The 27,621-nt window shown below is 35.7% G+C and overlaps 1 protein-coding gene across 1 annotated transcript; it reads left to right on the top strand.

Moving 5' to 3' along the window:
- Positions 1 to 3,086: 3,086 nt before the first annotated feature.
- On the top strand, positions 3,087 to 23,831 carry LOC111510007 (phenoloxidase-activating factor 1). Its single transcript, XM_074174445.1, has 6 exons — positions 3,087 to 3,246; positions 10,976 to 11,271; positions 11,611 to 11,798; positions 14,150 to 14,340; positions 18,279 to 18,515; positions 23,589 to 23,831. Exons 1-6 carry the CDS (start codon positions 3,183 to 3,185, stop codon positions 23,753 to 23,755), a joined length of 1,143 nt encoding a protein of 380 aa, XP_074030546.1. The 5' UTR covers positions 3,087 to 3,182; the 3' UTR covers positions 23,756 to 23,831.
- The last annotated feature ends 3,790 nt before the right edge of the window (positions 23,832 to 27,621 follow it).

A 27,621-nucleotide genomic window follows, 5' to 3' on the forward strand; every position in this document is an offset into this window, starting at 1 on the left:
ACTAAACAGAATTCAGAGAATAAGAATAAATAACTACTATAGTGATCCACTACAGATTGCCATAGGTGTGCCGCAGGGAACTATCATGGGTCTCATGCTAGTTTTACTGTATGTCAATGATATTTCCAATATTGAAAATTCCGAAGGCAGTTCGAGATCTTACGCTGATAATACGTCTGTAACATTCGTAGGTAATACGTGGAATGAAGGTTATGGAAAAGCCGAAACTGGCATGAAATAAATCCACTCCTGGCTAAGTATCAACCTACTGAGCCTAAATCTGGACAAAACAAAATTCATTATTTTTTTCATTCAAAAAAATAAAAAATAATATCACTTTCGATCCACGAAGTCACATGCCCAGGAAATGCAAGTTGTACTTGCCCTGAGACAAATAGAATCGACTTTGCTATCATAATTGATCGATCACTACGGTGGAACGACCACGTAGAATATACGGTGAAAAGACTTCGAGAACTAAATAATAAATTTGTCAACTCCGAAATGTTCTCAGAAGAGACGTCAAGCTGCTGATTTATAACGCCTTGACTGAGTCAGTCATAAGCTATTGTATCACTGTCATTTTGGGTTATACAAGACATCCTTACATAATTTAGATACGATTCAAAACACTTTAATAATTAAAATAATGATTTTAAAAAAATCGAAGATGTCCAACTGAGTCCTTATATGTGAGGAAAGTGAGGAAAATATACGCCTTTGAATATTCACTATGGACATTGCGTAAACCCAATCAATCACACGCATAATACAAGAATGATAAGAAACCAAGCGACAGTTATACAACGATGCAGACTGACTCAAAATCGAAAGTTTTTCACATACTTTGTCCCTCAATCATCTATCTACATACTTAAAACATATGAATAGCCACGAAATACTCAGAACTATTCATTAAAAACCAGTATAATCAATTGAAAAATATCTTTGTTGACTAATGAATCTCAAACCACCATCTATGTGTACTATGCCTATATATCTTCAAATTACCATATCTCAAACATATCTTCATTGATATCAGTTACTAAAGTCTCTATTCAATCTAACTCTATTGAAAACACTTTTTCAACACCAGAACAAAATTAAGGTCTCTCGACGCGCTTTTTTCTAATAAAGTTATCTTTCTCTATATGCCAGTGGCCTAGCTACTACCTGTTAGTAGTACCAAACTTTTTCTATACCTTCAATTTGCTATGAATTTTTTCCATGTTAGTGACTTTTCCCTACATTTTTTCTCTAATATCTTTTTGTATTTATTTTAGGAATGTCACGTTCGAAACCAAACAAAGGGCCATTCGAAATAGGACCTTTGTCTGCTATTCATAGAACTCGTTCCACACTTTTCGATTTCCAAGAGCTATATAGAATACTATTAGGTATTGGTCCACCATCGTTATTCATAATATTATTATGTTCACTCATTTCTACACTCTCATAGAAATCTAGATTCCTATGAGATGTCTGTCTAACTAATCTTAATGAACTGAAGTCTATGGAATTGTTTCATTGCAAAATATGATGGGCGACTGCTGAATTTTCAGGTATTCCATATTTTAAGTGTGCCAAGTATTCCTTATATCTTATCTTAATAGATTTCTTTGTCTGTCCATAATATTTTGCATCGCAGTCCTCATATTTGATTTCGTAAATTCCAGCCTTTTCCGAATTCTCGACTCTGTCTTTCAGGACTTCCTAAGAGGGTCTGTAGTGTATGACTTGTTTCAAAAACCATCTTCATACCTAGTTCCTTGAAAATCTTCCCAAAGTTCTTTGTGTATTGGTGGTATGGAACTGAGATATATTTATCTTGGTTTTTGTCCTTTCTAAAAGTCGAGATTACGTTCATTCTCAACCTAAACTTCTTCCTTCTCATTATGTCATCTACAATACTCCTCGAGAAACCGTTAGTGGCTGCTGTTTCCTGTATTCCCTGTTCGATTTTTTTGATATTTTGTTACACTGATATCGACCTGTATAAAACTACAACTGGTTCTGTTCTCTAGAATTTAATGAAGAAAAGTGATCTGTAAAAGGAAGAAATATAATTTTAAGTGCATCGGCTATTTAAACTAAAAAACTTTTATCTGATCCGTGAGATGAGTGACCATTTGAACCATTTGGCCCCTAGATATTGTTGGAAATAAATGGAGGACCCTGAATAATTTTTTTTGTTCGTATTTTAAATATAACTTTCGCAAAAAATTAGTTGTTCGCACGAAATTTGGTACCCGGATATTTTTTGACGTAGAAAATCTTAGTTTTGTATTATCAATTGAATTATTGATTAATTGAATAATAATTATTATTTGATTAATCAATTGAACATTAATCAATTAATTAATTAATTAATTAATGTTTTGTTTAGAGGGCGCTACGTACACTGTCTTCTTTCATTTCAAATTGCACTTAAAGTAAACTTTTGGTACTTTTCATGAAAAATCCCAAATCATTCGTTTTTGAGGTACACATTGTTGAAATTTTTCAAAACATGGTTAATTTTTGACGAGATCCACCACATACTTAGTTTTTGTATGTTCACAGCAACTACACCTAGCACCCTAGGATAAGTAATATGAATCGATATAAAAAATTATAAATAACTTGAAAACGATCACCTCCAGCGTTGTTGAGAAGGTTATTCATCATTTTTCAAACTATTCCGGTTAGAAAAATTCAAGAAATGAAATATAACAATTGACTTCGTTCTTTATTTTTAAATTGTGTGAAAAAAACGATATTACCATTACTTTCATAGAGAAAGAACAAAATCTAAATCAATTTCTTCATTAGTCATCAAATAAGAATTTCAGTATTTTCGTACATAATCTCTGAATTTCCTTCTTCTTGTTATTCCAGTTACTACTAGGTATTTCAGAATTTGAAATGTATCACCACAATGAATTCCAACAAAACGCCATTCTAATTAATTGATTCTCTTCTGAGGATGTCAGCATTTCGAATGATTATTCACGCCTCCAGAAGAAAACCCCCATGCAAGATCTTTTACGTGAACGTTTGGAAATACCAATCGATTAGCCGGGTAAATAAAAATTTATATACATATATATAAAACGGAACTGGTAAACTCATATCTGACCGCTCAGTGAAGATCGTGTATTATTAGATCGAAGGCAGACTTGGTTGTTGTTTCAGTGGATATAATGTGGTACAAAAAATATGCTGTGATTTTAGTGATAGTTGTGGGAATTTCAAAAGTTGAAGGACGTAAGTACTTGGAATATTATACCTGATGTTTTTTTATTTCAAAACTCCATCATAAACATGGTATCTGCTTCATTTGCAGTTTCCGCGATCATGTTAGTCATTGTTGAATTATTTGCTTTGGGTTGCTGAAGGCCAACTTCATTCAGAAACGTATTGAATCGTTAGAGAAAAATTGATAAATACCTTGGAGACATCACAAAACTTTTCACTCCCAAGAACTAATCTCTCCTAAAACATATTCCTTCAAATTCAATAAAATGTTCATTTGAAATATAATGAAACCTATACCTACTCACAGTTTGAACATTTTCAATAATTCCAAAATAGAAGGCTCTGAATTCTCAGAAATGACTGTGACATTATTCTATGACCATTTAGCTGCGTGTGGATTTTAATAGAAGATGATAAAATACACACATCGTAAAAGTCTAGGGATATTTTTAAAAATGGCAATAATTTTTTTTTAGATCGCTTTAGGGAAAAGAAAGTTGACGGGTGATTATTAAACGAATGTAACTTACAACAAAATTTATTTAATGGTCAAAAATACTGAGTGCGCATATAAGCAAAACTAAAAAAAAATATGGCTCTTCTTTGGCACCCCGAAAAAAAATCATAATACAAAAAAAATAGGAATCAGTACAAAGCATGGCCTCCACGCTGGTTTATTACGGCCCTACATCTATTGTGCATCGACAAAATGAGATTGTCAATGTCTTGTTGAGGTACATTTGCCCATTCAGCGATTAAAAGCTCTCTCAATTGAAACGTTGTGTGAATTTTTCCCATATGCGGAGTAATTCTTCGTTGACGCATGTCCCACACATGCTCGATGGGATTCAGGTCCGGTGGTTGTGCTGGCCATGGCAATACATCAACTCCTTCGTTGGTGAGCCAGTCAGTCACTAGACGCGCGACATATGGACGAGCATTATCGTGCATTAGGTAGAAGTTTTCACCAACAGCACCAGCAAACGGACGGACGATAGGTAGAAAAATGGTGTCGAGGTACTGTCGAGCTGTGAGGGAGCGATTTGGAAAAACGAGATCGGTTCTGCCGCCGAACATGATTCCGCCCCATAGCATTACTGTACCACCTCTGTATGTGTGGACTTCCTGGACGTGTCTCAAACGTTCATTATTTCCAGGTCGTCTCCACAGTCTTACTCGACGAGAATCTGGATGAAATCCAAATCTGGATTCGTCTGTAAAAAAAACTGTGGTCCAATCATTTGCATCCCAGTTTTGATGTTCTTGACACCACTCTAATTTTCTACCGCGATTGCCTCTCGACAAAGGTGGACACCTAAGTGGCCTTCTGTTGTGGAGATCTGCTTCATGCAGTCGATTTCTGACAGTATCACGACCAATGGTTACCTGGTGCGTCTGCTGCAACACGTTAACCAACTCAGGTGCTGTGATTGTGGGTTGTCTTCTTGCGGTTAAGACCAAAAGTCGGTTTTGAACTGCAGTTGTAGCGCGTCCTCGCCCTGGATGTTGTTCGGCTGGACTGCCAGTTTCACGGAAACGCCGCCACAATCGACTGATAACACTCTGGGATACCCCCAAACGAAGAGCTACAACATTTTGTCGCATGCCATCTTGAAGAAGCCCTACAGCTCTATTCATCTCATCCAATGGTAAGTAATGGCGTTCTATGTTGAAGCACAATATTTCCAGTTTAATTGCTGAGCAAGAACTGCATAGAATGTACAAACACGACACTTTCAGATTATTCATTTTATCCGAAAACCTACAGTTTGTAAAAAACTGATTAGTTACCGTTTTTGGTATGACCATGTCTATGATAGTCTAATGAAACGGAAGATATGCATTTTATTTCTTTCCACCATTATATACTGATATTAGGTTATTGAGAAATAATCACGTGTATGATTTGAACGTCATTGACAGTGTTTTTCCTGTGGCGTATCAACTGAATGAAAGATAAGAAATCAACTGTGAGGGGCAATATGTGAAAGGTTACATTGTTTTGACGAAATTAGTAGTTGACTTGATATGCAGCAGTGGCTCCTTGTTACATTCGAAATTATATATTTTTGATATCATTTCATGGCAGGTACAACAATATTAGATTCTACAGCGATACAAATTCTCTGAAAGGAACAAAAAAAAATAATTGATATCTTGGGTTGAGGGTTTTTGAGAAATTCATCAAGTGAAGGACCTTAGATTGATCCAATATGAAACACCTCGAAATTACTTCATTTTCAAATCTAGATGAAAATAATATCATCAATTAGAGAACAAGAAAATTCACAAGTTCATTGTCTACAAGTTAGTCAATATCTTTCTCAAAAGTTCAGTGTTTGAAGCAACTATTTATTGAAATTTTCAATGGTTACACAGAAAAGTGTCAACAGATATATCAGTGAAATTGGACCCAAATGTCACCAAATATCAGATTTTGTTTTTTCACCAAAGTTTCTATTTCATAAAACTATTTCCATTTTGGTAATTTCATGAACATTTATCTTCAGCACTCAATAAATACATGATGATGTTTCCATTTCTTCGCTAATGGACAAACTCATATTTTTTGATAAGCCTCATATACAACTGAAACAAATTCATGAGCGATTATTGTTATTTCAGGTTATAGTCATTGTGGAGAATATTTTGTTTTAAAATCAATAGTATCAAAATTTTCCATCTCCTTTCAACTCACTAAATTTGCCTAATCAGAAATTTTGTACCTCCAAATTCCACACAAATGAAGAATTCCATTCGTACTGTCGAATTTCTATAAACTTGGCTACATCTGGAAACATTACTAACATTGACAATGTTATTCTTTAAAATCATCAGGGGAGCGGAAAATATACAGTGTGTCCAGAGTTTGTTAGAGTGATATTTCAAAAGTCGAAAAATTTTGTTTGAGTATAATACATCAGTGAAATTGTCGTCAAAAAAGCTGATTATTTTTTCTGTCCACGTAAAGGAGTGAAATTGGTGATGGTTTCTCAAAGACGAAACGTCTCAATGGAATCTGTAAATGCCATCTTGAACAGATTGAAAAGTGGCAGTGTAAAAGTATCTTTCTGATTGACTCCGCCTCTACGGAATCGAAAACAAAATTAATATGTGCAGAATCTATTTCCCAGCATACCTCTTGATGATACTGTTACTTCAGTCATATATTAGATGAAAATCCAGTGAAGTCAGTTTCACAACAAGAAATCATCCACCTTATGTGGTTATTTTCAGTTCAACAATAATATTTATTCCTTTTCAAAAAGTTTGATCAATGGGAATCCGTCAAACCCCTTACATGCAAATATTTTCATGGATAACCTAAAAATGTCGATTCATATGCGTCCTTGGACGCATACGAGTATTTCTCGTATTCTTTTTTAAAAACCTTGATTGATTTGACCGATACTTGATGAGTATCCATGATTACTAGGAATCGAATGAAAAAACAAATGTTTTTCCCTTAGATTACTAGTATTGGCATAGACATGTCGATGCCGTCATGGAATGTTCCACGGGTTCTTACAGATTAGATGTTCTTCAAAATTCATGAAAACATCAAATTTACTGTTGAAGTAGAAGCAGAAAATTCAAACTCAATCAATCTTTTGGACTTCACAATCAGTGAGATGAACAACAAGCATTATTTTTCAATTTGTCACAAACTTTCCAATACGAATATTACTCTTCATTGCGATCCTATCTATCCATATCAACACAAAATAGAACCTTATGATAGTATGATTCATAGGACCCAGTAGCACCTACGGCCTGATGACTTCGACTATTGTGGAACTAGACAACCAAACACCTATGCTCAATCCCTAAAGAGATGGAGTGGAATCAAAGGATGCAGTTTTGCCAGGATCACCCTGGGCGACCTTGGGAAGCTGGCGCCGAAGAAATATCTGGTGATGACCAGGAAAATTATACGCTTAATAACAGTACGATTTCTGACTGGTCATTGTCAACTAAGGAAACACCTCCACAATATGGGGTTAGTGGACACACCTCTATGCAGGATGTGTGAACAGGAAGATGAAACTGTCATGCATGTTCTATGCTAATGTCCGGAGTTATCGTCAATAAGAGAGTGTGTGATCGGCGAGTCTTGGCCTATACCGGCCGATATCTCTCAGAGACCTCTCCACCTTCCTGGAAAGGACCTGGAAAGGAAAGGATTCCTGGAAAGGATGACCTAGGAGGACAACTCCTTGGGAGGCTGTACAATGGGTCACATGTGGGCCTACACTCACCCTCCCTACTCTACAGATACAGATACATAGATCAGTACATGTTCTTTTTTCAATAGATACTTTTATTAAGGAACTCAATATCATTAAGCAAATCGCAGCAAAGCGAAAACGATAGACAAATTACTTTCCAAAGGAGCCTACGCAAAAGTGATTCAGGAAGTTTTTTCTATTGATATGTTAGATAATCGAAATCAAATTATTCAACATACCTCAAACCAAGATTTCGAACTTTTGTAAAAAGAAAGTGAAGATTCAAAGCTTGATCATTTGGAAACATTTTCTAAATCCCAGAAAGCTTTTATTCCCTTGTATTCCTCACGATTTCCAATTTTCTCATGCTGCTCCTCCTTATTTTGGATACGGGATAGGGTAGGGAGGGGAAATGGCGGTCACTTAAGGAAAACATGGTATATTTCTCAAATTATTTGTTATATTTCAAAATTAGGAAAAGTAACAAAGTCTTCAGTTATCAAGTAATCAACAATTCAACAACAAAAGCATATATCTTTGACCTACTAGTAGTAAAAAAAACATTCAAAAAAATACATGTTTGAGCGGCATTGTCCCTGACTTTTGATAATACCGCTCAAGGTACGGAGTAATGAGATCAACCTTATATTTAATTTTTGGGCACATAAATCACAGATGTATCCATCTGGCGAATCTCATCCTGAACAAATAGCATGAGCCCACACTCTGCAGACGGTGCAGCGATACCACTACTCGTTATATTTTCCAAATTCGTCGCAAATAATACATTTGTTATGAATTTCATCATCCACTTTCATTTCGTCATCACTGTCAACGTCACAAAGGTGCTCTTCATCTTCACTCTCTGAAGAACTTTCTTGTAAAATTTTTCTCTTGCAAGATTTTTCTTTCAAATGTCTGTTCTTTTCTTTGCCAACTATTTTTGCTCTCTATTAATCATCCTTTTCAATCGCATTGAGTTTCACAGTTTTTTTCTTTTCTCTCAGTTAATATGGTAGCATATTGTTTTCGCTCTTTTCAACCTGGCTCAGAAGATGGTGCAATAGTTGGTGTCGTTGCTATAGCAGCAGAGGATACCGGAGTTCTTTGCACATCAACAAGTTCTTGGTTAGGAGCAACTGTCAAAACAGATCCAGAGCATTGATCCTTATTGGATGTACCTGCCAAAAGAGATGTATGTCCTGGAATTAGAGCCAGACCATTTGACTGCGCATTTACAGAATTCTGAACATTTGGGTCTAGGTTTTCAGCGATTTGTTCCGATTCTTGTGCCATCAGCCACGCTGTCAAAAAATCTTGATCAGTGAAAACATTCGAGTTCAATGGGTAAATTCCGGTGGTTCGATTTCAATCGCAGTTTTAGCAGTTTGAAGGTCTTCTTCGGTCCAGGCCGCTTTAGCGGTGGTTCTGTGACGATTTATTGGCGTTCAGATGAGCGATATAACCCCATACGGTCGTGTTGTAATGAATTTGAAATTAAAAAAAACACATTTGTGTCCCATATTTGTTGAAAATTGATTGCATTATCATTGGAAACAATAGTTTTATTGTCAGAATAGTAAAATTGATGATTAAATAAGCATAATTTTTGGACTTATCGACAAAAAACACCTGAACAAAAATTAGATCAGTGCGACGGCAAATGAAAAAACACACTTCACTATCCTAAGACGGGAACTGACTGTCTGTTTGCAACGCTGTCTGTTAAGGTGCGTATTCACCGAAAAAGCGAGCACGAGCGAGCATGGGCGAGCATTCGTGTATGTTTTCTCGTGTTCGCTCATGTTCGCTCGTGTTTGCTCGACATATTGATGTCTCGTCCACACCAGGCCGAATATCTTCAAGTTCGTAGTCGTAGTTGATCCATTTACTTTGTGCGAGCACCTTTTGGTATACCGCCTTCTTCTCAATCTTTTCTGAACGCGAACAAGCATACGTTCGCTCGCTCGCTAGCTCGTACTCATCAGACGATTATTGATGCAGAATGCTCGTTCACTCTTGTTAGATGGTGCTCGCTTTTTTGGTGAATACGCACCTTTAGAGGTCCCGTTTCCTCGCGCTTCACGCGAGGAAACGCGTGTAACAGAATTCTGTAATAGAATTACAGAGGTGGGAGCCATTTCCCAGTGAGCGCTATTCCCCCTCCCTGCCCTACATTGTTGTCAAAATTACTATTTTCGCGTATAGTCAGTGGGCATACTTGAAGACTGGCTATAAATCAAATCATCTAAAAGAACAATTCGTTCAGGCCAGTCTCAACACCCTACACAGTAGGTTAATGGACTGACACCTATCAGAAAACAACTACTCCCCTGGCTAATACCACGAAGGGCGTTGAATTATATCCGACAGGTGTCAGTGCAGGATTCTTCACTGAAGTTATTCCTGCATATGCTGTTGGCGATACAACTGCCGCAACAGATTTTCAATTATTGGAACACACTTGCAGACCGGTTTCGGGCTGTTTGGCCACTCGTCAGTGCAAGGTAGTGTATATCATCAACATGAAGTCGATGATTTCCGATAATTGAAAATCGAATTCCGTCAGAGTATCATTCCTCGAACTAAGCTGAAGACTACAACAAACAACAAGTTTGTCGTCGCTCCATCTGACTGTGAACGAGGTAACCAACTGCATATCCAAATTTGCCCAAATTTACGAGGAATTGAGCAAATTTGGATATGCAGTTGGTTACCTCGTTCACAGTCAGATGGAGCGACGACAAACCTGTTGTTTGTTGTAGTCTTCAGCTTAGTTCGAGGAATGATACTCTGACGGAATTCGATTTTCAATTATCGGAAATCATCGACTTCATGTTGATGATATACACTACCTTGCACTGACGAGTGGCCAAACAGCCCGAAACCGGTCTGCAAGTGTGTTCCAATAATTGAAAATCTGTTGCGGCAGTTGTATCGCCAACAGCATATGCAGGAATAACTTCAGTGAAGAATCCTGCACTGACACCTGTCGGATATAATTCAACGCCCTTCGTGGTATTAGCCAGGAGAGTAGTTGTTTTCTGATAGGTGTCAGTCCATTAACCTACTGTGTAGGGTGTTGAGACTGGCCTGAACGAATTGTTCTTTTAGATGATTACTATTTTCGGTTTTTCTACCCTAACAAAAATGACTTGTCGCAAGTATCCCTATGACTTATAGACCCTCAATTTTTTTACACTTTCTGTTCAATGATATTGAACAAAATATTTGAATATGATATGGCAACTGGAATGGAAATGAAGGGTTGAGTTCAGGTTTTTGAACTTTTGAACCGAAAACCGTTTAAAATGAGTGACCTCTTTTGGTGATTGGGAAATATTCAATCAGAATATGGGTCTCTGAGCGGAAGTTGAATGTTTTTTTAACTCATATGAATTTAACTCCTATCGAGACGCTAGAGAATTTGGAATACCAGAATATATTTTTTATTTACTAGCCATTATCAATAGTCCTCCTAAATTACAGTTCATTTTCCTTTCTTCCAGAACGTGGTAGATCATGCCGCACCCCAAATGGCCAATCAGCGACTTGTACGTCTATTTACAATTGCGAAATACTCCTAAACGTCATCCAAACAAGAGACGAAGTTCAACTAAAATTTTTAAGAAAGTCCCAATGTGGATACGATAGCGATCCTCTAGTGTGCTGTGGAACTCACGCCAATTATGCTAAAACACAGTCTACTGTCGAAGGAAGAAGACTGATTGGGAGTGGGGGACAGAGAAATACTCAGTTCACGAGGAATTCACTCATTCCAAGTAGAGCTTCCTGCGGTTTCCAGGTAAGAGAACAACTAATATACGGAAATGTAAATTGTAGAACTACAGTAGAATGCTAGAAGACCTCGTAGTGCTACTGTCCCCACTTTCTGGTAATAAATCATAGAGCTCATGATCAAATCGTAGAAGAAAGTTGTTGGATGCGTCGTGAAATGTGTCGATAATCGGCAACGTTGTCATGTCTTAAATTTCTCATGGAATTCATCGCTTTTGGCCAGTCTGAAACACAATGTTGTGTTTTTCACTATCTTCTGTGGAATATTTCCAGAATATAAGTTAAAATCGACCATGAGATTTTATCTGTAAATATTCATCATTGACATAAAACTTTTTTTTTTCAGGAAACTAATAAAATTTTTGATGGCGTAGATACCGCTTTAGATGAATTTCCATGGATGGTTCTTCTTCAATACACAAATTCTTCAGGATACCCTCGATGGTCTTGTGCAGGAACTTTGATCTCTGACAGATATGTTCTTACTGCAGCACATTGTGTTACTGGAGAAATCTTACGGAAAGTAGGAACATTGTAAGTTGATTACCAAATACTAGCCTTCTGAAAATTCATGTACATTCGAAGTGGTCTTTCTTATCATTATCCTAATGGGGAAAAAACAATTCGATGAAAGGAAAATTGTTTATTTATTTATTCATCTATTCATCAACCATTTTACGTTGAACATATAAATAGTGTGAGAGAAAAATGAACAATTGGACAATAATGTGGAATACTGAGAATACTGAATATCAATTGATTATTAATAATAATAATGAGCAGTTTCTTCATAGTATGTCCATACATTTAATCTGATTTTTGAAAGAATACAAGGATCTGTTTAAAAAAAATCTGTTTAAAATCTGTTTTTCCGTTAATCAGCTGCCGCCCCCATACGAACAACAACTCTCAGAAGTTAAGAAACTTGTGCGAGCTAAGGACTAACGAGGTCTTACCTTTTAACGTGTGATTCCTAACACGGATGAATCAAATAAATCAATACGGATGCTAATCTCATTTGCTAAGAATTTTATTAATGGATTAATTTAAGGCAGAGGTTCCCAAACTTTCTTTTATCATAGAATCCTTCCAAAATTTTACTAGTTCTGGTGGATCCCCTGCAGCTACATTTCTAGCATATTCCCAAAACTCAACAAAAAATGTGAAGATCAGATCTAAACATGGAAATTTGCATTGCGGCTGCGTTCCGACCACAAATTAACAGTTTTTAAATAAAAAGTGAGAATTAATCGGTCAATTGATGTGGATGTTAAAAAAATGGAGTTGTGAACCGCCATTTTTTGATCACGCCAACGTAAACTCTCTTTGAATCTCTCCACTATAGGAATCACTGATTCAAGCGATAGCTGGTAGAATGGTAAAGATTTTCAAACACTCTGGTTCTTTTCGAATTTACATTGGAGTCAATCAGTTGTGTTGAATATGGACAGTTGATATCACCATTTATAACTTTATGAAGAAGTCTCAAATCAATTTCAGCTCAGCCGTGCTCCAAACTAGATGAATTCAAAAGTAGCAGAATAACGGGATATTCATAATCGGACCTCTGATATATGAGCTTAAGTGCACATGATCTCATCTTTTGTACTTTCCGAATCTTAGATATATCTGCCTTATGGTACCAGAGAACAATACAATATTTTGAATTTATTTATGGAAAATTTGTCTGTGAAACAAATCCTAATAATTTGAGTGATTTAGATACAAAGTTATCAATATGACCTTTATGGGTTACTTTGTTATCAAACAACACTCCCAACTCCCGAACGCTGTTGATCTACATTAGGCTAATGTTTTTGATTTTGTATGGTTATACAATAGGTTCTTGAAAATGTTATTCATTCGTATTTGAATGAGGCACGTTCATATCACACCAACGAGATAAGTTATTCAAGCCTAACTGTAACAATTCTGCATCACAAAATCTATCTACTACCCTGTAAAGTTTGAGATCGTCTGCAAACATTGGGTAAAAGCTATGGTGTACGACATCCGGCACATCGTTTACAGAAAGAATAAAACGTATTGGGCTTACATGCCGTCCTTGAGGAACACCAGACTTCACAGAAATTTGTGATGATATGGAACCATCATATTTAACACACTAAATCGTATTCCCCAAATAGCTGTTTATCCATTTTGTCACGTTACCATTGATGCCCAACTTTAGAAGCTCAGCTGTGAGAAGGTCATGATCTACCCGGTCAAAGGCTTTAGAGAAATTAGTATAAATAGAGTCAACCTGCTGTTTTTCCTCTAGATTATTCAAAAGAAAATGTTGATGAGGCAAAAAATTCGAAGTGATAGATCTGTCAGATATAAAGTCATGTTGATGTTAATTTACTATGTTTTCCATATCGAATGTGAGTTTATCAGTTATCAAACAGTTCAGTAACTTGGGAATTTTATATAGCTTGCTAACTGAACGATAGTTTTTAATGTTTTCCCTATCTCCGGATTCGTGGGATGGAGTTAGAAAACTTTACTTCCAGAATTCTGGACAGGTTCCCATGAATGAAGAAATATCAAATATTGTTTGTGAGGCTAGTTTTGCTAGAATTAATATGCACGACTGCTGAATTACTGAATTGAAAATTCATAAAATATCTCCTATTATTGTACAACCAGAAAGAATGCCCATCTAGGTTGTTCAACAGTTAAACAGAAAAATCAGTGTATTTTTGCTTTACTGATATAAATGAAGTACACGATGAAGTGTGTTTTGAATTTCGACATCATTTCATCATTTCGAATCAAAGCAAATAACAAAAACATGGTACGAGTGATTCCGATAATCAACTGTCGTATCGTACATTTTGTTTCTATTTTCAGTCTAGTAGTTTGTATTCCTTTCATTATTTTAGGAGTCTAGCCAGATTGGGAGAGTACAACACAGAAACAGTCATCGACTGCAAATCACCAAGAAACTGTAACCAACGACCAGTTGATGCTGGTATTGATGAAGCTATCCCCCATCCAAATTATGATAACAACAACAATAACCGATACGACGATATTGCATTGATAAGGCTCAGTAGAAGGGTTACTTATACAAGTGAGTACACGTGAAAGCATGAAGAGACCAACCCTGTCTGCTTTTATTTTTTTGGCGGCCAATTCTGAAAGATTCGAAATATCTACCAGAGGAATAGTTTTGGTAAACATAAACTCTGTTTCAAAATAATTATTGATATAAAATCAAGAAGTCATACGCTGATACCTTCCTCCATTTTCTCATCGACACTGAAAGGATTGATAACAACATAAGCAAGGACATTGTATTGTTGGTTGAATCATCACAACCTTACTTTGAATTATGGCAAATCTTCTTTAATATTAATGACCAAGAACAAAATCATTATCTAAGAGAAATTTTGGTAAAAAATCATCCTGTATTTTTTACTAATATTGAGGAATTAGAAACTTTGATTTTTTTCTTTAGATATCTCGATCATTACTGGTTAATATATTTGGGAATTGGGGATTTAGATGCAACTTAACATGAATACAGCTTATACATCAAAATAACATATAGGCTACAATTCACAAAGGTCATAATATAACGATAAGTATCACGCAAATAATGTGGCGTAAGATATTATATCTCAAATAGTTTTGAACAAACTGAGTAGTTTGTTATATTGATGGCTTTCATTTGTTTTTTTTTCTGTGAACTCGCTTTGCTCTTTAATATACCTATAAGTTTTTTTTATAAATTATTAATGGTTTTTTCATTTGCTTCATTCGAAACTTGGGATGATCTAAACGTTTCCAAACTCCGCACATATCTTGCCTTCTTGTTTGATATATTACTCAATAGTCGTGTGTCTGTATTTTACAATCTATGAATCTTTGCCTCACCTTTAGCAAGCAAGATTCTGTATCTGTATATGTAGAGAATAATTTCGTTACTGAATGCATGATAATATTGAACGAATATTGAGTAAAACACAGCATAGATCATGAGTACGATGATTTAACGAATGCTCATTTGCAGATTGTGAAACTAACGGCAGTGTTAAATTAGATGAGGGCTGAGGGCTAGTTAACACTTTCCCTGCTGTCACTTTGGTCCCATGGGACCAACACTGGTATTGCATTATTGGGCCACGTTCATAGGCATTTACTGAAGATGTAGAAAGGATAAGTTCAAATCCCACTTTTCGAAACCACTTTATAATTTTCCTTAGTGGATTTGAATAGGCCGCAAATTGATCTGATAAATCTACAGCTGCCTCACCTTTATTGTAGTTCAGTACAACTTTAGGTTTCACTTTTGTTTGCTGATTGCATGGCAAGAATGTTTCTCTTATCTTTCCAATTAATAATCGTAATGCCGTATTGATTTTCCATGGAATAAATTTCGCCACGTTTTAACTTGGCATTTACAATTTCTTTGGGCAGATCTTTTCGGTTTATTCGAATAGTACCAATTACATGTGTATTGGCGTCTAACATTTTTTTGGCCAGAGACAAACTTGTGTACCAGTTATCAATAATTAGTGTTCGTCCTTCATTTACAAAACCTTGAGTTAGATGCAGTACAACTTTTTCAGGAGTGACAGTAGTGTCTTCTTTGCCTGCATATATTTTGATGTATGTGCATCCAAATCCAGAAAAAAGTTTGAATAAATTTACCCCATACTTGTGTCTTTTTATTTTGGTATACTGACGAAACCCTAGTCTTCATCTAAATGGTAGGAGAGTTTTGTCAACACAAATCAATTCATCAGGAACATGCAACGACTGAAAATTTCCTTTTGAAATATCCAGTAGGGGCGTTATTTTATACATTTAGTCACTTTTATCTGCCTCGGTATTGTCAGCAAAATGAATCATCCGTAATAACAATTCAAATCGATTTCTCGACATTACCTTAGAAGCAAAATTATTATTGAACAGTTCATCTGTACTACAGTAGTGATGCAGTGATGGCAGTTTTACTAATCCCATTTAAGCCACTAATCCGAGAAACTGTCTAATCTCAGACTTTGTGGTGGGAATCCAAGCATGCAAACGCGAGTTTGGTATAGCATCCTCGGCTAAAACAAGTTGTGTCGCATTGTTGTTTGTCTCGTTGCAAATAAGGGATATTACTTCATCATCTACTACAGCATCAAAAAAGTTACCTGGTGTGGAATCCGCCAACAATGCTGCTACCTCTGGTTTCACTCTCGATGGAACAGAGAAAGGATGAATTGAAGGGGTTATATTTTTAGGAGTGATTCATTTTTGGAAAAGAAAGTTTTTGGCTTTCTACTACTCCATCTTGATACAAAAAAACATGGATGAGGTAATCTTCAAAGGAAAGGAAGGAAGTAATCAATTTGAAAATAAGTAACTCTATACATGGATGTGTAGATCATGCAAAGAAGTAACTTTCAGACACAAACTGAAAAAAAGTTCTCCTGAAACAGCTACTTTCATATAAACATTGAATTATACGAAAGAAAAAAATTCTTTCGAAACAAATACTTCTATATGAACACTGAATTATACACAAGATACTTTTTTCTACTCAGTTTGTATTCCAAACATTCGTTGTGTAATAAAAATCAGATATCATTCACATGAGTTCTACTTTAAATGAATGGTAACAAATTGCACTTATATAGAACACTGTCATCCTCACTGGTATACACCGATGTTTCGTCTTAAGACACTTGCCCCAAGGCTCTTCAGTACCAAATTGGATAACATTATAGAAAATACACACACTTCATTCATGAATTACGATTTTTATTGTCACGAAATAAGCTTGATCTGCTTATGTCATCGATGACATCGTAATGACAATCATTCACCTATTTGATTTAATCCCAGCCAAGAGGAATCTTATTTTTTGAATTGAAGGGGTTATATTTTTAGGAGTGATTAATTTTTGGGAAAGAAAGTTTTTGGCTTTCTACTACTCCATCTTGATACAAAAAAAAGGATGAGGGAATCTTCCAAAGAAAGGAAGGAAGTAATCAATTTGAAAATGAGTAACTCTATACATGGATGTGTAGATTTTTTTTTGTTTGTATCAAGATGGAGTAGTAGAAAGACAAAAACTTTCTTTCCCAAAAAAGAGAAAGGATCTATTGACTTATAGTTTCCAATTGTGGGCTCCCATAATGAATATTGGTTCGATTGTGAATCTTCTACAGCTGATGATGTCAAATTCTGCGATTCTCGCTCATTATTTGGCATTCCTTGAAACGGCGACACTGGATTTGTTGATTTATCATCTACTAAACGACTTATTGAAGGTAAGAGAGATTCAACACCCTGAATACCTGATTTCACTCTTTTTGTTTGCTGTATAAATGTCTGTATATATTCTGCAGTTTCTGAATCTGATGACGTTTCTGATTCGGACTCATACTGAAATGATTCATCACTATCTTTGCTCTCAAACGGTTCCCAGTCATATTCGTCTGACATTTCTCCAAAATTTTCTGCATATTTTGCTAAATGTTCGTTTGTCAGTTTACGTTTACGATGAGACATTCTGAAATAATAATATATATACCTAATTCAGAAATGATAACTTCAAAATAATATTCGCCACTTACATTATTTTACAATCCTGAACACAAACGCAGAAAAACAAGACTTATAATTGTTATACTACACACAGTTGCCACAGATTGATATAAAAATTTTAGGTTATGTCGTGTGTGCTGTCTACGTAAAGGGACCAACGGCGTGTACAGCCATCGAATTGATTCTACCCGCCGCGTCAAAAATAAAATAATTTTGACTAAATAACCAAATGGAAAGGCTTCTTATACAAAAAACCAAGATATAATAACATTGGCCCATAGAGGCATATAATATGAAAATATAGCTGGCAGGGAATGTGTATGAAAGTTGCAAAATTGTTTTCGGGGTAGAGGTACTTGACATATGATGATTTTTATTGAATTTAGGAGAGGAATTCATTTTTTCATCATTCCCCAATGTCATTTGGATTTTCATTCTAATTATTCAATTCGTTCGTTTCCACAGACTATATCAGACCGATCTGTCTACCAGAACCCAACGAAAGAGCAAACATTGGCGAATCAGTTTCCGTAGCTGGATGGGGAAAAACTGAGGTTCTGAACCGCAGTCCAATAAAACTGAAAGTAGAGATTCCAATAGCCGAAAGGGAACAGTGTACAAAGCAATTCTCTTCAGCTAACATTGTTCTGACGGATTCGCAAATTTGCGCAGGTGGACAGCGAGGAAGAGATTCATGCACAGGTACGATTAAAATTTGAGTTTATTTATCGAAGGAAGGATAAAAATTATGTACGTGTTCGAAAAAACAAGTCAAAAATGGCTCACTTACAAAAATGATCCCAATCGAAAGTCTTAACTCATTTGAAACCAATGGAAGTTCCTGCTTTCTCAAATGCTAAGAAAGTTTGGATCGATTTAATGTTAGTTATGAGGTACTTTTCATTCCATAATATGGAATATTCTGAAAGAGATCCAGATTTTTCCTATCAATTAGAAACTGATTTTCATATGAAATATTCGAAATCTCCCATGTTTTTATATTGTAATTTCCTTTCATCACTAATCTTTTCAGGCCTCTTCAATATTTATGAATGGATGTCTTGAGAATTTTTACTGATACCATCCGTTAAGTCGAAGAATTATCATAGATGAAAACTCAGTAATAAAAACCAGAAATGAAAACCAACTAGGGTTTACTAATTGGAATACCTGGTAGTATAATATATCAAAATTTGTGACCTTGCTGATAACGAAAACGTGAGAAGATCAAATTTACTTTCTGTTTTTGCCTATCGCTGGTGAAAACATGCTTTTATGATCAATATTCTTCTTTATAAAATTCAAGCTGGAAGAATACTTTATAAATTTGGATCCCTTTTAACTGTTTCCACTCCAAGTCAATACTCTGTCGAGAAATTTTCAAACAATAACTTCGTCTATCTAGGGTTTCTGATATTCATTCCACAAAAAAATGCCCAGCAAGGATTTGAAAGAGGATGCAATTTTTTCTACAGATTCATGAGTGTTCATTTCTTTGAAAAGAAGTTACATAATTCTTACCAAAATAATCAAACAGCTTAACATCAACAGAAATTCTGGTCTTGATGTTGTACTCGGTGTTTTGTTAACTTTCCAACTTCCCATACACATATGGGTTGGTTTTTGAATACTGCTCAAGTTCAACCTAGCTATAGCTAGGTATAGCAACTAGGTATAGACCAGAAGTTACACTTTCTGTCATATCCAAAATTATGTTTGGAGCCGCTATTAATTCAACAATCTTCTGATTTTTTGCAATGTTTCAAACGTTAATCAATATATGGTTTGCAGGTATGGTCTATACTTATGGAAACAATTATGAAGAACTGTCCACTTGTGAAGAAAATTTCTCATATTTCTTTAAACAAATCCCATAAAATCAGTTCTATCCTAAGTGAGGTAGAGAGAAATTAGGTATCAACCATTCAATCAATCATATTGTCAAGAGCATTACCAAGATAGATTTTTAATGCATAATTTACATGTATTGTTGATTGAATATCATCCATTGATAATTCCACTCTTACATAAAAATCACCAGACCCATTGAAGAACCCTGCGGTGCCCCGTTTGCAATATCTGAAAATGGGGAAATACGTAATCGTTCATATTATTACTCATTTTTTCGATTGTGTTGTTCGTTCAGTTCTTTGCTTTCATTTCCATTGACCTTTTGCAAGACTATTCCAATGTAAGCAGCCTATATTTTTCTTGAATCTAGAAATGTAGTTTCCTAGTTTTCATTCGCTCATATTAATATTCTGTCTACCGTTTTATTTCTGTAGGTTTTCCTTGCATTGTATATACTCTCTTTGACCAAATGTAGATAATATAGAAATTCCACTCCAGTTTACAATCAAATTTGATTTTTTCCTTTGTGAAATTCCCAGTATTCAAATTTGACACTATATGTTTTTCTTTGTGTTACGTTCCAGTATCATATTACTTTTTACCTGTATGTGGGGCATCATAAAACAAAAAAAAATCTGAAAATATCTTTCGATCGAAAAAGTGCGTTTTTGGATTCTACACATGGGAGAATTCAGGATATTTTCTAGTTTCCATCATTGAAAAAGAAAAATATGAAAAGTATTCAAGAAAACCTTTCGCGCATACCAGAACTATGAGACTTTTCCCGACGCTTGGTCCACTATCCATATTGGCATCATTAAGGATTATGACTATGTAGAAAATCAGTGTCACTATTTTTCGGACTTGAAGGCCATCGATTTTTTTTCCTGATGTATCGCTTGCGCTAGTAGCTAGTGTCTTCAATAGTTTTATCTGCGATGAGTGGATATTGCGGCTGCGTTAGGCGTATTTATGTTGACTCAGGTAGTTATTAACGTATTCAAAAAACACTTTATAGTATCATGTTCCATATTTATAATTTTAGTTTATCATCTGACAGTTCTAATGTTCTGTGATGTTGATTATGACAATAAACAAAACACATCGACTATCAGTAATGAAAGTAATTATTGCAATCAACCCAACCATACCACATTTTATGGCGACGAGGATAAACCAGTGAGAGTTTAGAAGACAGATAAACATATCAAACAGCATGACAAAAACATTCAACACAAACAGCCAACAAGCTGAACCAACCAGATAATTTGAACTGTGTCATTCAAGTCTAAGGGAACAATGTCAACTGATACAGAATACTTGAGATATTTCCAGTTTGAAAGATTTTTTTCGGAAAAAGAGGGCTGGTACTATTTCATACAACTTTTCAAAATGGAATTACAACTTCATAGTCTGAACACAAACGATGAGCCTACTAAAGTGAAACGACGTAATTTGCTTCTGAGCAAAGTAGGACCTGAACATTTTAAGATTCTGGTTGATCATTTCAAGCCAGATGAAGTGACACCAAAATCTTTTGACGATATCGTGAACGTACTAAACAAATATCATGGTAAAACAAAATATATTCTGTCTGAAAGGGTAGCAGAAAGGACAGTGAAACCATTACCTAGTTTATGAACATAGTTTGAAAGAACGTCTTCAAAATCAACTAGTTATTGGTATCAACAACATGGCCTGCCAATAGGAATTAATTAGGTTACATCCAAATAATACAGCCACCCTGGAAGAAACTGAAGCAACAGCACTTATTTTGAAACAGGCTTCGTTACAGTCGAAACAACTTTCGAATCTATTAGGACAGATTAATGTCAAGCATACAAATGCATTAAATTCAGACTTCAAACAATCAAGTCAAGAATTTCTTGAATGTAACGACAGAAGTAATAAATTCAAACAAGATGAATACAATAACACTCTGATATCGAACGTGGAAAAAGACAACTACCTAACGAGATTCTTCCATACTTCGAGAAACGTGAGGAACTTTCGTTTGAGGAAAATATTCTCCTTCGGAAAGAAAGAATATGTATTCCAGAAGCACTTAGACATGAGGTATTGATGGTGCCTCATGATGGACATCCTGGTATAATTGCCATGCAGTCCAGTGCACGTTTACATGTCTACTGGCCGAACGTGGACAATGGGATCGTGAGTTTTGTTAAATCGTGTACTTCTTGTCAAGAATCTGAACAAAATGATCATAAGCTTCCATTGTATCCATGGAGTGCTCCTTCGGAACTCTGGTCGTTTTCACATTTGAAAAAATATATTCAGTAACGGAGAGTTATTGAGTTCTAATTGATCTTTCAGTAAATTACCCGAATTCCTGAATCTATTGATTTCTAAACATTCTAGATGATTAAGTTTCAAACTCTTCTCTTCTAAATGTAACATCTCGTACTCATGATTGAACTCATGTCCTTCTGCTAAAAGATGGTTTGCAAATGTGGAATTGGTCTTTCTATTTACAAAACTACTCCTATGTTCTTTAATTCGTTGGAAAAATGTTCTTCTTGTTTGGCCAATATACAGATTTGGACAAGAGCCACCAGTCAGCTTATATACTCCTGATCTGACATGAGTTCAATCATGAGTACGAGATGTTACATTTAGAAGAGAAGAGTTTGAAACTTAATCATCTAGAATGTTTAGAAATCAATAGATTCAGGAATTCGGGTAATTTACTGAATGATCAATTAGAACTCAATAACTCTCCGTTACTGAATATATTTTTTCAAATGTGAAAATGGAACATAAGTGCAGGTAATTTAATTCGTTAGAAACTCAGGTAAAATATCAGCTACTTAAAATTCATGTACTTCGTTAACAGGTACTTTGATTTCAGGTACTCCATAAACTATATATATTTAGTATTGAATGTGTAGAATTAGTTGAAAGACACGCCAGATGAAGCCATTGTATGGCGAAACACGTGGAGCACATAATTTGTGCTTGCCCAGCTGGGGACCGAATCAGGTTTTTAGAGTTCGGCAGAGCCGTAATCTCATCATCTGGCCTGGAAGACCACTCACCATACAAACTAATCGGCTTCGTCAAGAAGCTGGGTTTATTTGATTGAGTGTGAATAAGTATGAGCCACAATAAACCCTCGCGGGTTTATAGGGTTCAAAGGGTTAAATAGACCCACCCACTCTGAACCTCACCTAACCTAACCTGGGATCGGGTGAATTGTCAATAACATTCGTTAACCCTTGTCTACCTTCCACCATGATGTTTGCTATTCTTGAAATTCTTAAAATGAGATGTCATATTGAGGTTCAAAGCTTTCCATTTTCTGCTAAAATTATCCGTGTGTTCGCCTCTCATACCAGTCGGCTATGGTACCCCTGGTTTATAGCAATGTGGTTCACTGAGTGCGTGTTTAGTCACAGCCTATTTGTTCGTTTGGCCTAGTCTGCAGGGCTCCTTCAGCCTTGTTCCAATGGATGCACGGACAAATGCACGGTATACGATATATCCTTGCTGCTGATAGTGCGTCTTTTTCGTCTTTAGCCGACCTGGGGCTTTGTTGTATTTTCTTGGTGTGGAAATATAACATTAAAACGGTTTCCAAATTCACCAAGGAGATAAAACAAAGCCTCAGGTCGGCTAAAGACAAAAGAGACCCACTATCAGCAGCAGGAGTATATCGTATACCTTATACGCTGCTTTACGAAATCCACCTAAATCAACATAAATACGCTTTCCGCAGTCGTAATACCTGGCAATCGGAGATGAACTCAAGATGTATGAACTTTTGAAGAAGCTAGCCATTCGCGCCATTAAACGTCACAAAGAAAATACAAAATCGACGACCTTTAAACCCGAAAAATAGTGAAACCAAAAACTCCAGCCTTAACTATTCTATGTAGAAAATGATAACACATATTTTATTGTTAGGTGATAGTGGTGGTCCTCTCATGAAGACGTCAAACAAGGATCGTTCTCAGTGGTACCAGGAAGGAATTGTATCATTTGGAGCTCAATGCGGTTCTGAAGGTTGGCCCGGAATTTACACAAGAGTAGCGGATTATTTGCCATGGATACACAAGACCATTAGGAACTGATATAGTTTTTGGATAGGTTGAATTATAATTTTGTATTTTCTAACGGTCTCAATAAATTATGTATTATTTTGTTTTACCTTGGTTCTTCTGACTTGTGGTTTGGTTTGTGATTAATTGTTGGTACTATACTACAATCCCATAATAGTAGGCACTGAATTCTCAGAAACATCATTGCATTAAAACAAAAACATTGTTTTGTCAAGTTTGTGATTCTATATATTTTATCATCATTTTTCCTCATCTGTTTAGTATAATTTCCGTACGCCACTGCAAAAAGGTCAGTCATTCCTGAGAATGAAGACTTTGAATCTGCTCCCACTTATGGAATTCCCCACGGCTCAAATGTAGGACCTCGTTTGTTCTTACTTTTTATTAACGATTTGAGTTGAATAATAAACAATTCAAAACTGCTCTACGCTGATGACCACAAAATATTCAAAATGATAAAGAAAATCATGGAGACTGCTCAAACTCTAAGTATGAATCAGATTTGAAGTTTGATTGGTGTTCCCATTATCGTAAGAATCTTAACATCGTCGAATGTCATGTACTGTTTTTCTTTAGAAAGAAAAGTCATACAATTCACTTACGAAAGTCGAGTTGATCAAATGAAAGACTTTGGCGCTGATTTCTATCAAAAATTCACTTTCCTTCCACATATAGACTAAGCTGTTTCATCTGCTAGTCGAGTGTTGGGCTTCATAATATGGGCTACTAGAGAATTCAGAGATATAAAGGTGATACTCAAGCTATTCTGTGCTCGTGTGAGATCCAAACTTAAATATGTGGGGACGTGTTAGGAATCAAACGTTAAAAGGTAAGACCCCGGTAATCCTACATACTGTGTTTTTAAACTGAGAAGTGTATGATTCTGATAAGGAACACTAGCCGCAAAGAGGTTGATCGAAGGTAACTATATTGATTAATAAAATAAAGTTTCATCAAAAACTTTTTTCTATTTTAGCCTACAAACTTTCCAGCCAAACTGTAAATTGAATTTCAACAACGCATTCGTTTCCAATACTCAGACAGTCTATGACTTTTGTAGCCTTTGGCGATACGAACTCAATGAATATTTTATATATCATTCTCAATTAAAAGTCCACGTGTGCACGAAACATCCAGAGAATTCAGACGCGAAATTCAGATCGTGCTATTCCTAAGAGAATCCGATGAACACGCACATTTTAATAATGCTATATAAGTTTCGAATGTCAGAATACTCTCTTAGGGGGTTTGGTGGCACCATACAAGGGTGAAAATAAATATGAAAGTGTCAGATATTACACGAAAGGGTTTTAAAGGAAATTGCTTTCCACTGTTCGATATGACGTATGCTTGTTTCCAATTTGTTGATGAGCACCTCAAAATATTCTATGGAAATATAGTCAAACTGTTGTCGATTTGTTGTAGTATTCATATCGTGAATTCTCATGAAGTTCACTTCACTTGACATTTTCATCATTCTTCTTCATATAGCAATAAATACCCTTCTTATTTTTCAGAAAAAAACAAATATTTCCTAGAACCTGGAAAAAAGCTAGTAATAATTGAAAACCATAATATATCATTGCTATCCGTAGCAATGATAGATGTTGCTTATTCTTTCAACTCATTTTTTCAACCTTCCGCTACTAACATGATTTAATAACATCAGTACTAATATCGGTCTATTTTTATTTGTCTTGTCGTACTCAGGAACTGATTTCTTTTATGAAAATACATAATGTTAGTGGTGAATCTATTATTTTATCATAATTTATAATAATATGATGGAAACCATGAACAACTAGTGTAATTTCTTCAGAGTTGCCAAAACCAAGTCCGACGCAGAGCGATAATATATTCTAGATACAAAAATCTGCTACACTGGGTACATTCATATTTTGTTTTGTGACTATTCTTGCCGCAAAAGAAACATCTACCATGGGGTCTATCTTGATCTGGAGAGATATATTCGGGTTCCACTTCGCAGATTTCTCTTATACGCATTTGGGAAAAACATGAACATGAACTGTTGCAGGAATTTCTGACAGTTCTTCAATAATTTTATAAATCTGGTAAATCCAGAAGTACACTCATGTAAGTTATTTTTTCACAGGTTTCATTTTTTGATCTAGTTGAATGATCAGATCGAAGTCGAAAAGAGTTTCTCGATAACTTAATGGTTAGTAATAGGTCCAGCGTGGTTGATCATCTGACTGATGTGTTTTGTTATGTGTCTTCTTCTAACTACCTACATAAGATCATACCTACAAAAGACCATTTCTTGCAACTCATCTTCTGAGTTGACATTCAATTCATACCAATATCCTGCAACAGTGTATTTGTCCATTTTTTTCTGTGGGAAAAGTTTATCCATATTATGTTGTGGATAACACGGGCCCTGGAATCATCTTATGAAGGACTCCGCACGTTGTTGGTTTTTTGGACCTCTCACATTGTCGATTCATACTTTTCTGTTTCCTATTGGTTGAATAATTCTTGGATGAATTGTAGGCTCCACCTCTGATACCAATATCATACAGGGTAATCAAGAATATTCTATAGTCAACGGTATATTGAATGCCTTTGATAATTTCAGAAAGACACATAACGATGGTGTCCCTCGATCCAGATATACGTAGATAAAACGTGACAAATAACCTGGATGAACCTATGTTCCCTGAAGCCATACTGTGAAGCAGACAAGAGATGAAATTTTTTTGAAATACCTTCAGTCTCTTCTTCAATGTTTTTCTTTCCTCTTCATGTATGCGAGTGACAATCGATAGCTTTCAAGCGTGAGGAAAATGATCTATTTCGGGCCGCCAACAATTTTGCGGTTCCAGCTTCATTGATTTGTTTTTCAAATTTCCACATGTGCGGGTATTTTATGCATAGAAATAAACATTATTAGTATTATTATTATTGAATAATTTATCCATGATATGAGCCAAACAAGGAATATTGACCTCTTTTTTCTCTCTGAACCAAACTCAAACTTCACGAACCTCTATAAAGTACTATTCCCGAGTGGAAAGGACGGGATCCTCCCAGAGAATGAAATATTAAGAGCAGATACTTGGTGGTTCACTAATGGATCAAAAACACCTTCCGGTTCTAGTGCAGGTGTTTTCAGTCGCAGATCCAGGACAGAGATATCAACCTGCCTAGGAACATATACGACTGTATTTCAAGAGGTAATTCACGCTATTGAATTGGGTGCGGAGAGATTGAAAGAATCCAACTTCATATACAATTCAATAAAAATAGTCTCGTACAGTCATGCGGCGTTGGAAGCTCTTGGCTCCTATCGAGCAACGTCTTAATTGGTTAAGAAGCTGGGTTTATTTGGGGTTGCGGGTTGCGGTGGAGGTTCGAAAAGACATACTCACCTTAGACCTAACATGGTTTTCACACTCAAGAAACTACTCATATTTCCTTTCATTCTTCAGGAAAATATTCCCTCCGTTTGGCCCATATTCCTGATTTATATGACATTGAATTTCCATCTTCAATGATTTGTTCCAATGAATTTGGTTTCTCTCACCGTGTATCTCCGGATAAACGTAATCTCTCTGGTATTGTCATTCCAGTCTGTATTTAGATTCCACACATAACTCAGAAAACTGCCAGGACGTTTATTTATGATATTCTAATATTTTACGCCGACATAAAACGAGCATAAACCACAACTATAAAGCGATGCCTGCCTGCTTTCACTGTGCATATTAAATTGTGTAATGCTTCAATACTTTTACAACCCATAAAATAGGATCCTGATGGAATGGGAGGACGTGAGGAAAACTCGGGTGCTTTTCCAGAATTACTATGAATTTTCAAGACGCAGCTGATCCACAATCATTTGCGTTCGTAAAAAGTAA

Source organism: Leptinotarsa decemlineata, unplaced genomic scaffold (assembly GCF_025532065.1).
Source record: "Leptinotarsa decemlineata unplaced genomic scaffold, Ldec_3_MD MMD2_tig00000576_RagTag_RagTag, whole genome shotgun sequence".
NCBI classification, from domain to species: domain Eukaryota; kingdom Metazoa; phylum Arthropoda; class Insecta; order Coleoptera; family Chrysomelidae; genus Leptinotarsa; species Leptinotarsa decemlineata.